The 16120-nt window shown below is 37.9% G+C and overlaps 1 protein-coding gene across 2 annotated transcripts in view; it reads right to left on the reverse strand.

Annotated features, from left to right (window-relative positions):
- The window catches only part of LOC126457801 (sorting nexin-14-like), a 215651-nt gene that overhangs the window by 25110 nt on the left and 174421 nt on the right, over positions 1–16120 (reverse strand). For both annotated transcript variants that reach the window (XM_050094398.1, XM_050094399.1), the window contains one exon: positions 2195–2359. In XM_050094398.1, the coding sequence (XP_049950355.1) occupies positions 2195–2359 (165 nt within the window). The remainder of the gene's footprint in view (positions 1–2194; positions 2360–16120) is intronic.

The raw sequence follows: 16120 nt of genomic DNA on the forward strand, positions 1-16120 counted from the left end.
AACACTATTTTCTATGCATACGAAAACAACAAGATGTGTTTGATCTGACACCATCTTGTGGTAGGAATGTTAATAGTAATGGATAACCCACTTACTATACAGCACATCAAAATCTAACATTAAATATTTTGGGAAGGCAGCTAGACAACACACAGAACTATAAAACCAGTACCACATGCTTCTCATTGTCATTTGAAACAATGGGAAGGCACACACCAGCTCTCAGGACAAAAATTAAAACATGCTCATTTCAAATAGGATGTATCAACACTTATGTTTTAGGTGCCCTCCTTCTCTATTTGGAAGACAAGGAGAGCATCAAGGATATTCTACACGATACAGTTTGCTTGATACAACTGTCCAGTGAAAAGATAGGCACTCTGAAAATGAGAGAAAATGAAGAATTTCTTGCCAACATGTCTCATTTGCTCCAGGCCCACATGACAGCAAAATAATTATACACAGCAGATAGGAAACTTCTGGGAGCCCCAGCATGAGAACATATTCGATGAAGCAACAGATTAATTGCCCCAGGTTATGCCCATCCATGCAGACATTAATAAAATCTAAGTGCCAATTTAAAAACTCATAAAATGATTTTTCATGTAATTTGGAAAAAAGAGCTTCTTACACACCATCAGTACTAAAATTAACCTATTCCTCTCTAGCAACCAGGGGGATCCCCTACTCCATTCCTGGCTTAGGCATTAGTCTAAAGGCTGTCCCTCACACAGATCCCAATGGCCCAAACGCCTGTAGGTGGTTGTTGTACAAAGATTCTAGTGGTGTTCAGCATACAAAGATGGACACTGACAATTTGGGAGCAAACTCTGCCCTGCATGCAGTGGTATAACTAGGGTAACTGGCACCCAGAGCACTCTTTGAATTTGCAAGCCCCTTCCCCCTGCCAACAACTCCCGACTATTTTTTTAGATCTCATTGCCACTTGGCCCATTTATTAAGATCAGCATGACCTTTCTGTTAAGTAAAAGGTGCACATTTTGATAATAATGATAAACTATAGCTGACATATTCATCCCAAGAGAATTAGCAACTGTACTGATATTTAAAACAATTCTCACTTATTCTTCATTCTCAATAGCACGTTTTTAATTACATGATGTGTTTCAGTCTCTCTGGTTCATCTTCAGATCTAAAACAAAGCAAAACTTAATATGTAGAATCGAATATTTTACAATGAGTAGAAAAGAACTGTACATAAATGTAGAATTTACCTAAGCTGTTGTGTCAGCAACCCATCTTGCCTGTATCAGAACCTCATGCTAGAGTACTGTTTTAAATAGAAGATGATCCAGAGAGATCAAAATATGGCATAATGAAAAAGTGCAACTGAGAATGAGGAATAAATGAGAATTGTTTTAATAATGAAACAAGTCAAAGCATAAAACAACACAGAGTCAAAAGTAGAACTGCTTGCAACAGTATTGCAGTTCATTGTTGATTGTTTCACTGTTGATAAATGCAAAGCAATAAAAAAGCAAACTTAAAATATAATCTTTACACCTTGCTCCCTTGGCATAATGAAAGTGGCTCTATCTATCACTCAGAAAGAAGAAACAAGCGCCTCTGAACCAGGGAGAGGTATGTACTATGGAACCTTTGCTCAACACAGTCCACTTCAGGTATGCTCTTGATTTCCTTTTACACATCCATTTCCTTTCCCATTTTAGTGGCTTAAACATGAAAACACCATTCCCTTCTCCACCTTCTTCTCCCTCCCTCTTCCAGCTGCAGCCCCATGGAAACAGTGCCCAATGTACGTATCCCAGTTGCCATACCCTAGTTCTACCACTGCTTGGCAAACCATGGAAAGAATCCACCGTGAGAATAGTGATGGATTCCAAGAGTGCTAGTTCCACAAGGTAAGCAGAATATCTGTGGAGTCTGGAAAGTAGAAGAGAGGTACCTGCAGAAGTAAAGCTGTAAATGCAGTTCAGAGCAATGCCTGAAATGAGCAGTTGGTAGAGTACTGCCCATGAAAGGCAAAGTTCCCAGTTCAGTTCCACATTGGTTTAATCTGCCAGGACTGCCAGTTTCAAAACAGTAGACACCCCTTGGCAGAGTGAAAGATTCATTCAGGAAATATACGATGGAAGGGAGAGAAACTAATTATTAATGTCTAAAGTACTTCACAAATGATTAGTAAAATAAAATATTATCAAGTAATACTTACCCTGAAGAAGTCGTATTAAATGCGCAACACGAGGGGGCACAAGAAGATTCCGAAGCTTGGAATCCAGGTACACACAACATAAAGAATTAATGGTATTGTGGCATAAGGAACGTACGCCTAATGCAAGTCGCAGTACAGACTGCGAGGCTCCAAACACACGTACAACTGAAACATATCATTTAATTTCTGTATTTCTTACTTACTGAGTTTAGAAAGACTACAAAACATATTCTGTGAACAAAACTTCATTAAAATATAACATATTTTCAAGAAATACACATCTAGGATAGTCGCCCATTTCAACCTTCAGATTTGCTCATAAGCTCATTGCGATGACGACACAGTCATAAGGTGCAAAGGGAATGGGCCACCGACTGACATACCGTGCAGCAAGCCTGCGAGTTCCCACTGCTCTTGTAAGACACGTGAGACTCATTGACACACATATGGTGTTTGTCACAATGTTATTACAACGAAGGAGAATGTTCTATAAAAGTTAACAGGCTGGATGTACATTCTACTGGAGAGAAGCAGAATACACCGGGATAGTTCCAGATTGGACAATTTCAAGTTAGTAGTTGTTTAACTTTGTCAGAAATTTGTAACATTTAATGTCAGATGAATGAGGTACACAAGCCAATGTTATCAAATTTTTTCTAAAATTTTCCTTGTTCACCCTATCACCCATTTGAAATGAGAGTGCCTAAGTTTGTTTTCACAACTCCTGCAGTTTCTGAACACTGGCTTGTTAAAATTATGAAGACTGATGAATTTCTTTTGACCGTCAACTTTAAGTTATTTCAGTTCCATTTAACACTAAAAAGCTCAATTGCAAAGGTTTGGAGATATTGCCAGATTATCACATTAAAAAATAAGGTAAAACACAAGCTGAAACTTAAAGTAAGTTTTGCTACAGGATTTAGGAAAAGTTTTCTTTACTTCACCAGAAAACGTGAATAATTTTCTTATTTACCAAAGCAACTGTCCACCACATTTCAGCATGTAACCATGTCGCCAACAATCAGCACGATATTAACGATATTACTGTCTTTGATTTTTTCTTGCCGTTTAGTTTTGAAAAGTTGCTTTTAATTTTGAAGTGGTAAGAGAATAAGATAGGGAATTGTATTTGACAGAATAAATATGTTACTGTTATTTTTAATTTCAGATCAAGACGAAAGAATATTGTGTTTTATTGGTTAGAACATTAGAAAGGTTTTATGTTAAAGGTATCCCCATAAAACTGTCAAAGTTGATTTTTGGAAGAGAAGAACATAAGTTTCATGACCACTTGGTAGGCATAAATGGAATAAAAGCAGATCCACACAGGATATGAGCCATAAGAGAATGTCCAGAACCTAAAAGTACAAAACAATTGAAACCATTTCTGGGATCAGCAGGATACTATAGGAAATATATCCAACGTCAACCTAAAAATGTTGTTGTTGTTGTTGTCTTCAGTCCTGAGACTGGTTTGATGCAGCTCCCCATGCTAATCTATCCTGTGCAAGCTGCTTCATCTCCCAGTACCTACTGCAACCTACATCCTTCTGAATCTGTTTAGTGTGTTCATCTCTTGGTCTCCCTCTACGATTTTTACCCTCCACGCTGCTCTCCAATACTAAATTGGTGATCCGTTGATGCCTCAGGACATGTCCTACCAACCGATCCCTTCTTCTAGTCAAGTTGTGCCAGAAACTTCTCTTCGCCCCAATCCTATTCAATACCTCCTTGTTAGTTATATGGTCTACCCATCTAATCTTCAGCATTCTTCTGTAGTACCACATTTCAAAAGCTTCTATTCTCTTTTTGTCCAAACTAGTTATTGTCCATGTTTCACTTCCATACATGGCTACACTCCATACAAATACTTTCAGAAATGACTTCCTGACACTTAAATCTATACTCGATGTTAACAAATTTCTCTTCTTCAGAAACGCTTTCCTTGCCGTTGCCAGTCGACATTTTATATCCTCTCTACATCGACCATCATCAGTTATTTTGCTCCCCAAATAGCAAAACTCCTTTACTACTTTAAGTGTCTCATTTCCTAATCTAATTCCCTCAGCATCACCCAACTTAATTCGACTACATTCCATTATCCTCGTTTTGCTTTTGTTGATGTTCATCTTATATCCTCCTTTCAAGACACTATCCATTCCGTTCAACTGCTCTTCCAGGTCCTTTGCTGTTTCTGACAGAATTACAATGTCATCGGCGAACCTCAAAGTTTTTATTTCTTCTCCTTGGATTTTAATACCTACTGTGAATTTTTCTTTTGTTTCCTTCACTGCTTGCTCAATATACAGATTGAATAACATCGGGGATAGGCTACAACCCTGTCTCACTCCCTTCCCAACCACTGCTTCCATTTCATGCCCCTTGACTCTTATAACTGCCATCTGGTTTCTGTACAAATTTAAATAGCTTTTCGCTCCCTGTATTTTACCCCTGCCGCCTTCAGAATTTGAAAGAGAGTATTCCAGTCAACATTGTCAAAAGCTTTCTCTAAGTCTACAAATGCTAGAAACGTAGGTTTGCCTTTCCTTAAGCTAGCTTCTAAGATAAGTCGTAGGGTCAGTATTGCCTCACATGTTCCAATATTTCTACGGAATCCAAACTGATCTTCCGTGAGGCCAGCTTCTACCAGTTTTTCCATTCATCTGTAAACAATTCGCGTTAGTGTTTTGCATCCGTGACTTATTAAACTGATTGTTTGGTAATTTTCACATCTGTCAGCACCTGCTTTCTTTGGGATTGGAATTATTATATTCTTCTTGAAGTCTGAGGGAATTTCACCTGTCTCATACATCTTGCTCGCCAGATGGTAGAGTTTTGTCAGGACTGGCTCTCCCAAGGCTGTCAGTAGTTCTAATGGAATGTTGTCCACTCACGGGGCCTTGTTTCGACTCAGGTCTTTCAGTGCTCTGTCACACTCTTCATGCAGTATCGTATCTCCCATTTCATCTTCATCTACATCCTCTTCCATTTCCATAATATTGTCCACAAGAACATCGCCCTTGTACAGACCCTCTATATACTCCTTCCACCTTTCTGCTTTCCCTTCTTTGCTTAGAAATGGGTTTCCATCTGAGCTCTTGATATTCATACAAGTGTTTCTCTTTTCTCCAAAGGTCTCTTTAATTTTCCTGTAAGCAGTATCTATCTTACCCCTAGTGATATAAGCCTCTACATCCTTACATTTGTGCTCTAGCCATCCCTGCTTAGCCACTTTGCACTTCCTGTCGATCTCATTTTTGAGAAGTTTGTATTCATTTTTGCCTTCTTCATTTACTGCTTTTTTATGTTTTCTCCTTTCATCAATTAAATTCAATATTTCTTCTGTTACCCAAGGATTTCTACTAGCCCTTGTCTTTTTACCTACTTGATCCTCTGCTGCCTTCACTACTTCATCCCTCAGAGCTACCCATTCATCTTCTACTGTATTTCTTTCCCCCATTCCTGTCAATTGTTCCCTTATGCTCTCCCTGAAACTCTGTACAACCTCTGGTTTAGTCAGTTTATCCAGGTCCCATCTCCTTAAATTCCCAACTTTTTGCAGTTTCTCCAGTTTTAATCTACAGTTCATAACCAACAGATTGTGGTCAGAGTCCACATCTGCCCCTGGAAATGTCTTACAATTTAAAACCTGGTTCCTAAATCTTTGTCTTACCATTATATAATCTATCTGAAACCTGTCACTATCTCCAGGCTTCTTCCATGTATACAACCTTCTTTCATGATTCTTGAACCAAGTGTAGCTATGATTAAGTTATGCTCTGTGCTAAATTCTACCAGGCGGCTTCCTCTTTCATTTCTTAGCCACAATCCATATTCACCTACTACGTTTCCTTCTCTTCCTTTTCCTACTACCGAATTCCAGTCACCCATGACTATTAAATTTTCGTCCCCCTTCACTATCTGAATAATTTCTTTTATTTCATCATACATTTCTTCAATTTCTTCATCATCTGCAGAGCCAGTTTGCATATAAACGTGTACTACTGTAGCAGGCATGGGCTTCTTGTCTATCTTGGCCACAATAATGCGTTCACTATGCTGTTTGTAGTAGCTTACCCGCACTCCTATTTTTTTATTCATTATTAAACCTACTCCTGCATTACCCCTATTTGATTTTGTATTTATAACGCTGTATTCGCGTGACCAAAAGTCTTGTTCCTCCTGCCAGCAAATTTTACTAATTCCTACTATATCTAACTTTAACCTATCCATTTCCCTTATTAAATTTTCTAACCTACCTGCTCGATTAAGGAATCTGACATTCCATGCTCCGATCCATAGAACACCAGTTTTCTTTCTCCAGATAACGACGTCCTCCTGAGTAGTCCCCGCCCGGAGATCCGAATGGGGGACTATTTTACCTCCGGAATATTTTACCCAAGAGGACGCCATCATCATTTAACCATACAGTAAAGCTGCATGCCCTCGGGAAAAATTACGGCTGTAGTTTCCTCTTGCTTTCAGCCGTTCGCAGTACCAGCACAGCAAGGCCGTTTTGGTTAGTGTTACAAGGCAAGATCAGTCAATCATCCAGACTGTTGCCCCTGCAACTACTGAAAAGGCTACTGCCCCTCTTCAGGAACCACACGTTTGTCTGGCCTCTCAACAGATACTCTTCCGTTGTGGTTGCACCTATGGTATGGCTATCTGTATCGCTGAGGCACGCAAGCCTCCCCACCAACGGCAAGGTCCATGGTTCTTGGGGGTGGCGGGGGGGTGGGGGGAGGTGAGGAACCTAAGAATAATCCAAAGTTATTAAACTTATTGAAGAAAAACACTAAATGGATTTGGGGTGATGAGAAGTCTCAGGCCTTTAATGAGATTAAAGTAGCCCTAGTGGAGGCACCCATTTTAAAACGCCCACAGATGGCCAAACTTTTCAAGTTAAGTACTGACGCCTCAGAGTATGGAATAGCGTGTGCATTGTTCCAGGGAGAGTGGGATATTAGCAAGTGAGTGAGAAAATATTACGCTACCTTTTGCGAGTCAAGCTCTAACCAAACATGAGTTGAACTACAAAGCAACAGACAAATAAATTACTTGCTGTAGTGTAGAGTATTAAGAAAATGGTGCGTGAATGATTAGGTACAAACAGAAGGATGTGGAGTTCCCTTCAACATTAATTTTTTACCAATAAGTAATACTAATAATGAAGTACGAAACCTAGCCTTAAGAATAAAGAAAGATATGACTGACAATCCATATTTTGGAGATAAGAGAAAAACCTTAGGCCAAGGAGGAACAACAGATAATGGTATTGTAGAATTGGCTAGGGTAAATCATGTTTTGTTTTGGGGAGTACAGAAAATTAGACTCAAATGGAGACTGTGTGTACCGAAACCCATAGGACTTCATTTAGTTACGTTTGTTCATCATGGTTATGGATGCTTAGGGGTAGAAAAATGTGTTCAGCGTGTGGTAAAATTTTACTGCTTTAAGAATTGAAGTAAAAATCTACTGTCTGTACTGCATACATGAGAAACTTGCCAAAGGCTGAAAGACAACAATCAAGCAATAATATGTAAGTTATATCTGCTAATACCTAAATGTTTGCATGGCTTCATGGCTGCTGATTTCTTTGGCCAATTATCAACAAGAAGAGAAGGGGTAACTTTTGTATTTGTACGAGTTGAGTGTTTGTCTAAATATATTAAACTCTACCCTATTAAGTATACCAACCCAGAGGAGGTGATTAGAACAGGAATATCCTCAGAGATAGCAAAGCCATATAGATTGTTGACCATCAATGGCCCACAGTTTGTGAGTAAAGTGATTAGAACAGGAATATTCCTCAGAGATAGGAAAGCCATATAGATTGTTGACCATCAATGGCCCACAGTTTGTGAGTAAAGTCTTTAAAGAGTTTCTAACATGGGAAAATGTTAGACACACTGTATCTTGAAATACCACACAAAGTAACCCTTGTGGACTTATCATGAAAGAAATTGATAGGTTATGTAGGAAGTACTGTTCAGACAGACATACACCATGGGCACAGAAAATACCACAGTTATGAATAATACTTAATGAACAATATCTATGGTTTATTTCTCAAAAAAAAAAAAAAAAAAAGCCAGATAAATTCATAGACGAGCCACTGTTGAAACTGTTTAAATGGCCAGACAATGATGATAATGTACATGGAGACAACTTAAATGATGTTATAAAAGAAAATTTACAATGAACAGTAGATAAAGGCTGCATGAATATTATTAAAAAGCTATGACACCTACTTTTGATGTGGATGACGTGGTACTAATCAAGGAAGTACACCACAGTTCAAATTTGAAAAAGGAAACAAGTTTTTCCCTCAGAATATTGGTCCTTACAGTTTTAAATGTACCACATCCCAAAGCAGTTTTCTCGGTCAATCCAGAAACCGGTCAAGGAAAGGGATTATATAATACTGATATGTTACAGCAGTATACAATACCATTAAATTAAACTTGGGAAAGAAAGACAGTAGCAAAAAGTGTGTAAACAAATACTGTCAACTGTTATTTAATCAGCTGTTAAGTATTTCTTTCATGTAAGATTGCTGACCAAAGAGGCAACTTGCTGGGGCCACTCCTGTTCCTTATTTATATAAACGATATGCCCTCTAGCATTACAGGTAACTATAAATTATTTCTGTTTGCTTATGACACTAGCTTAGTAGTAAGGCGTGTTGTGTGCAACATTGATTCAGTTTCAAATAGTGCAGTTCATGACCTAAGTTCATGGCTTGTACAAAATAAACTAAAGCTAAATCAAAGTAAGACTCAGTTTTTACAGTTTATAAGGTACAATTCAACAAAACCTGACATTTTAAGTTCACAGAATGGGCATATGATTAGTGAAACTGAACAGTTCAAACTTCTAGGTGTTCAGATAGATAGAAAACTGTTGTGGAAAATCCACATTCAGGATCTTGTTCAAAGACATAATGCTGCCATTTTTACTATTCGAACGGTATCTGAAGTCAGTGATCGTTCGACATGAAAATTAGTCTACTTTGCTTATTTTCATTTGCTTATGTCATATGGTATTATATTTTTGGGTAACTCTTCCCATTCTAAAAGGATATTTTTGGCTCAGAAATGAGCAGTTTGGGCAATAAATAGTGTAAGTCGACAAAAGTTTACAAACCTTTTGTCGACCCCTGTTCACGAGTCTGGGTATTTTGGCATTGGCCTCTCAATATATATATCCCTTACTGTTGTTTCTTGTTAACAATATTAGCTTATTCCCAAGAATAAGCAGCTTTCACTCAGTTAATACTCGACAGAAATCAAACTTGCATTTGGATCGGACTTCCTTAACTCTTGCGTAGAAAGGTGTACAGTATACTGCTGCATCCATTTTCAATAAGCTACCATTTGAATTCAAAAATCTTAGCAGTAATCCACGAGCTCTGAAATTGAAACTGAAGAGTTTCCTCATGGGTCACTCCTATTCTGTCAAGGAGTTCCTTGAAAAATTAAGCTGATTCTTGTTGTATTGTTGACTGTGTTTACTTAAATTTATTAGTTGATTTTTTGGGTTCATAAACATTTTATTTTTATCTGTAATTCCTTTTATGTTGTAGTTTTATGTACTGACACGTTCCATGACCTTGGAGCTTTGCTCCTCAATTTGGTCCCACGGAATTTGAAGTGTAAATAAAATAAAAATAAAACAGGATTGCATGGTAGGGGCGATTTCATATATAATGACTACAATGGACTACTCTCATGACACAATGTCATGATTATCAAGGACATCATAATGATTATCTTTTAACCGTGTAGTAATTTCATGCGTTGGGGGAGGGTTTATAGGGGAGGTGTGGGATTTGTGCGTACTACATGTCATACAAGTGTGTGACCCTGGTTTAAGGAGCATCTCCTCCAAACTGGATAATAAACTGAGAAAGTAAAAATTAGCTAACTCTGTAGTTTACCACGAGTATTTAAGTCTCTGCATAATCTGATGTTTGAGTCTAAAATTATGTACAACAAGTGCTTCATCCAAAGACAAGAATACAAATTAATGGTTAAAGAGGTGAAAGTACTCTAAAAGAAAGCAATGTAATTATGGTTTGCTCTATGTCAATATGCGACAAGAAAGAGGAGCTTGTGGCGAAACAGGCGCTGTATCATTGGAGAAATACAGAGGCGAACGAGTATGCCGGGATTTGCCCAGTGCACTGCTAATAGTGCCAAGTCACCACAAGACATCTGTGCATAGCACACAAGCATTGTGCCATAATTTAAGAATGGAATTAAACGTTAAAGTCGCTTTTACAAACTTTATTAGCATGTGCTTTAGTATATTAATTTGTAAACTGTCAAATCTCAGAATGATCAGATCAATAGTTTTCCCAAAATACGTCATTTTAAGAAAAAAATAAGTGGTGCTAAATAATAAAGCTAGAAACCCAAAAATTGGTCATAATGTGCAGATGTATGTCAAAATTAACTGGTACAAGACTCAACACGATAAAAGAAACATTTTGCCCAGAATCCGCATTTTTAAGAAAAATTGAAGGTGCTAAATATTTGACTCAGAAATATGAAAATTTGTATAAAGCTTCAGTTAAACATAGAAACATTAATTATGTAGCCACATTGAGCTACCTCTAACAGTTTTCGTGTAATTTGCAGAAAACAAAATTTGGAACTAAAATGTCCTTATTTGTAGTAGGTTAAGTATCTGTTATATTAATGCTAGAATGTTTTGGTTACAGCATGTGATGAAACCTAGTAAATAACAGAGCTATAACAAGTTTCAAGACCTGGATGTAAATCATAACAATACAAGATCTCTTAAATTTGTAGTTCAGAGGTGAGGTTCTACTGTCAGTTCCGTTCTGAAAATGCTAGACGGTACAGTTTAAATGCAGGTGAGCTAAAACATTTTCTGTGATTTTAACCAACTTAACTACATGTATACAAACAATATGAAGATTCTAAATTAATAAACAACAGTGTTATGAAATATTATGTGTCCGAGAAAGCGGCCGTTTAGAGGCTGTTACCGTGGGCATAGGGCAGATGACAGCAGGTGTTCCCTTGGCCATCTGCTGCGCTACATATATAAATACAGTCCAAGATGCAAGACTAGGCTTCACTGGATCACTTGGATTTCACAGAAGTAACTGTTAGTGTGCTACCCGCAAAGTTAACAAATCCACGTGGCAAATGGTGATACTTATTTTCCAGTTTTGTGGTGAGCAATTAATTTGAGTATCAAAAGCCCCCTAGGGTGAAAGACAACCTAATAGGAACTTACTGTAGACGTCGCCTCTGAACTGCTCATAGAGCTTTTTAGGATAGAGAGATTTATTGTCGATATTAACATTATGAATATTAGAATGTTGAGCGTGTGAAACTTTACCAAATACAGCTATCAATTAGAACTCAAAATCTTCATTTACCATCATAGTCCTGATCCCACTGAGCAAACAGAGAATAGAAACATCTCTTTCAGTGGACTGGACAAGAATGTGGACTTGCAGACTGGGAACTATGGTCAGTATGTTCTCCATCGCTTTCTGGTTGACCACAGAAATAGTTTCCAGGCTCTCGTAAAAGATGGCAAACAATATTCTAATATTTCGAATATTATTTCCTATCACTTGTGAATTATTATTACTAGAAACCTATCGCCCCGCAAGCTATTAAATACAAAACAAAGTTACTGAAAATTCTAATTAGAGAATATGTATGTTTGAAGTGATTGCTTGTTAAGTGTATGATCACATCTTTTATCTTCGTAGAGGAATATGTAGTGGTCCATACCATTCATGGAAGGACATATATCATGTATGTCAAATATAGAGCTCAGAGTAGTTTGTAAACACCAGGCCCATACTGGGGAAAAGTGTTACTCAACAGGTGCAGAGTCTATTTGTTGGGGAACATTTGTAATCTCCGTGGAGCAACGAGGAACAAATATGCTCTGGTACCATGGAAGATCCCCAGCACCAAGGAAGATGAATATGATGTATATAAGTGATTGTCATTGTACACTATTCACAGAATGTTAAAGAGAGGTCCTTGAGACAATAATGTTAGTTGATTCCCATGAAACGAATAACCTTTTTGTGAAAGTTTGTGACAATATACAGAGGTAAATTGGAACCAATCTACAATTTATTTAAATCGGAATGCAGTGTTTCATTTTATAACCGCTTCACTCATAGAAATCTGTGCAGAAGAAAGAAGATTGCTGCTGAGGAAGAACAAGGCACGGCATAGCAGGTCCTTTAGGCAAATCACAAGAGTTGCAAGGCTGAATATCTACACCAATCTAATAAGGGGCTGGTAAGGCAGCAGTGATAGGTGTAGCTGAATGGAGTAATAGGTCTAGAGCAGATGTTGCTCCACCAGTCAAAACATCACCACAATAGCTAAATGCAGCAGTCATCATCCACTAATAAACACTCTTTATCAAAGTGCACTCTTCCATACACTGCTAATTGCAGATCCAATGGCTCTATTTAAGTTTTTATCACACAGTCTAATTTCCACTGCTTGTGTAACTATAGAGCTCCAACAGTTCAATCCACAGGCCAGAATTCTCATATGTTTTAATATAATCTTGTGTTTATTTAACAAGCTGCTCTCACCCACAGCTGATTTTTCAAAATTCCTGTACTTACAATTATATTGATGTTCAACACAGTGACTGGCAATAGTTTGTAGACTGCTCCACGTAACCGCTGCCACACTCATCAGGAGTATTATAAATCCATGGTACTCTCAGGCTGAGATTATCTTTAACAGGTTGCAACATATCCTTAACTTTACTGGGAGGGTGAAAGACTGGTCTGAATAATTGCCTGTGTAGATCTCCAGCTATCTTACTATTGTTACATTGCACAATGACAGTTGCATTGTGTGTTGGTTCTCTTGACTTTGTTGAACAGCGTTGCATCTTGGGCTTCCTCAACAGAGTCGACATAATACCACGAACTGAATACCTGATCCTTCTGAACACCAATATCACATAAATAATCACAGAATTGAGGTGCTACTTGTCCAAAATAGTCCTGGCTCTGTGTATTACGGTGTTCGGCTTAGCTCTCTTTAAGTTAGATGGTGAAAGCAATGCTCATTTTGATGCAAATCTATATGCATTGGTTTTTGCACAAAGAATGGCTTAGCCATCTGTCTGCTTCGCATTCGACCAACACATCTAAGAAAGGCAGCTTTCTGTCTGTCTCCATCTCTGTCATAAATATTATGTTTGGATGCATATTGTTCATATGGTCAATGAAATGTTGCGGCTACTCACTGCCATGCAACCAGATGAAAAATTTATATGGTAGAAGCAAGATGGATGGAGGAGGCATTATTCAACACTTGTTCCTTAAAATGGTCCACGAAAAAAATTAGCTGTGGTTGATGTCGACAGCAGAGCACAGCCTGTTAAATTAACATATGATTATGTTTTAGAATATGAGAATTCTGGCCCATGCATCATACTACTGGAGCTCCATACATAGAAAAGCAGTGGAAATTAGGCTATTTGATAAAAACTTCAATAGACACACCAGTTACGCACTTAATAATGCATGACAGATGCATGCACTTTATGAAGAAAGAGCACAGAGGCAGAATTCTCATAGTTTACCACCTGACACTAGAGGTGGTGCTGCAAGTTATGCAGAGCACAGGTGAATGTACACAGAGTCACCTACCTCAGTACATGCCATTTCCATGATATTTACATTTACATACATACTCTGCAAGTTACTATACAGTGCATGACAGTGTGTACCCTGTACCACTACTAGACATTCCCTTGACCATTCACTCACGACTGTAGCAAACAAAAAACAACTGTCTATATGTCTACATATGTGCCCTTCTTTTCATCTTCATGGTCCTTAATTGAAATATACATTGGTGGCAATAGAATCATATTACAGTCAGTGGTATTTGTTGGTTCTCTAAACTTTCTCTATAGTGTTTTGTAAAAAGAACATCCTCTTCCCTCCAGGTATTCCCATTTGAGTTCACAAAGCATCTCCATAACATCTGTATTCCTGTCGAACTTATGGGTAATAAATCTAGCAGTACACATTTGAATTGCTTAGATGTCTTCCAATAATCTGACCTGGCAGGGATCCTAAATGCTTGTGCAGTAATCAAGAATGAGTTGTGCCAGTGTTCTATAGTGACATCCTTTATAGATAAGCTACATTATCCTTGTATCTCCCAGTAAACTGAAGTAGACCATTCGCCTTTCCTACTGCTTATCTTACAATCTTATTCCAATTCATGTCACTTTGCAATGGTATCGCCAGATATTTAATCAACATGACTGTGTCAAGCAGTAAACCACTAATTCTGCATTTGACACAACAGAATTGTTTTTCCTACTCATTCATTTCAACTTACATTTTCCTACATTTTGAGCAAGCTGCCACTCATCACACCAAATATAAATTCTTTCAAAGTCAATCTATATCCTCCTACAATCATTATATGACAACACACTCCCACACACTAAAACTTCATCAGCAAACAGTCACAGATTGCTGCTCACCCTACCTGTTAGATCGTTTATGTATATAGAGAACAACAGTGATTCTATCACACTTCCCTAGAACAATCCTGATAATACCCTTGTCTCTGATGAACACTCACTGTCAAGGACAACACACTAGATTCTATAACTTATGAGGTCTATGAGCCACTCACATACCTGGGAACCTATTATGTATGCTCGGACCTTCATTAACAGCCTGCATTGGTGCACTGTGTCAAATGCTTCCCACAAATCTAGGAACATTGAATCTGCCTGCTGCCCTTCATCCATGGTTTGCAGGATACTGTTGCAAGAAAAAGGAAATTACACAAGAGATGCTTTCAAAATCCACTCCGATTTGCAGACAGAAGTTTTTCCATCTGAAGCTCATTTATTATATTCAAACTTAAAATATGCTCAAGAATTCTATAATAAACTGATGTTAAGAATATTAGTCTGTAATTATGCGGGTTCATTCTTTTACACTTCTAATATCCAGGCACTTTTTCCAGTTGCTTGGGATCTGGTGCTGGGTGAGAGATATGCAATTAATGCAAGCTAAGTAAGGCACCAATGCCAAAGAATACTGTCTGTAAAAGTGAACTGGGATTCCACTTTTACCTGGTAACTAGTTTTCAACTCTTTCAGTCGCTTCTCAATGCCAGGAATGCCTATTTCTATGTTCTCCATAAGGCAGCCAATGCAATGATTATGACTGTGGAATTTGTACGATTTGCACATCGATTTATAGACACACGATCTATATTAGCTTTTTCTGTTAACATTTCCGCATTCTATTTTGAATCAAGAGTGTAACAATAGCTGCTTCCTTAGCATTTTCTGAATTTTGTTATTGAACAGCGGTGGGCCTTTTCCATCCTTAATCCATTTACTTGACACAAACTCCACCAGAGAGCAATTTAAAATCAGTTTAACTTCAACCACATTTCCGCTATATCTGTTATCCCAATTAATTGATCTCCATTCAGTGTTTAAGTGGGAGGCTAACTACTGCTTCTCTGCTCTTCTGAACATAAAATCTCTTCTAACATTCTTGATGGACTGATTAATTTTGGTAACCACCATGGATACAATGACATCATGATCACTAATTCCTGTCTCCATACTGACACTGTCAATAAATCCTGCACTTTTGTAACTACAAGATCTAAAATTCTTCCACTGCATGTGTGTTGTCAAACTAGCTGCTCAAGATAGTTTTCAAAAAATGTCTTCATTACTACTTCACAAAACTGTCTACCCACACCACATGCTATGAATCCATAGGTGTCCCTGGTCTATACTCTGTAGACTGAAGTCACCTGCAACTAATGTTGCATGATCATTGTACTTCCATGTTACTGAGTGTAAACTTTGTTTGGATGATTCTACAACTATTATGGCACA

The sequence above is a fragment of the Schistocerca serialis genome, chromosome 2 (genome assembly GCF_023864345.2).
Source record: "Schistocerca serialis cubense isolate TAMUIC-IGC-003099 chromosome 2, iqSchSeri2.2, whole genome shotgun sequence".
Lineage (NCBI taxonomy): Eukaryota > Metazoa > Arthropoda > Insecta > Orthoptera > Acrididae > Schistocerca > Schistocerca serialis.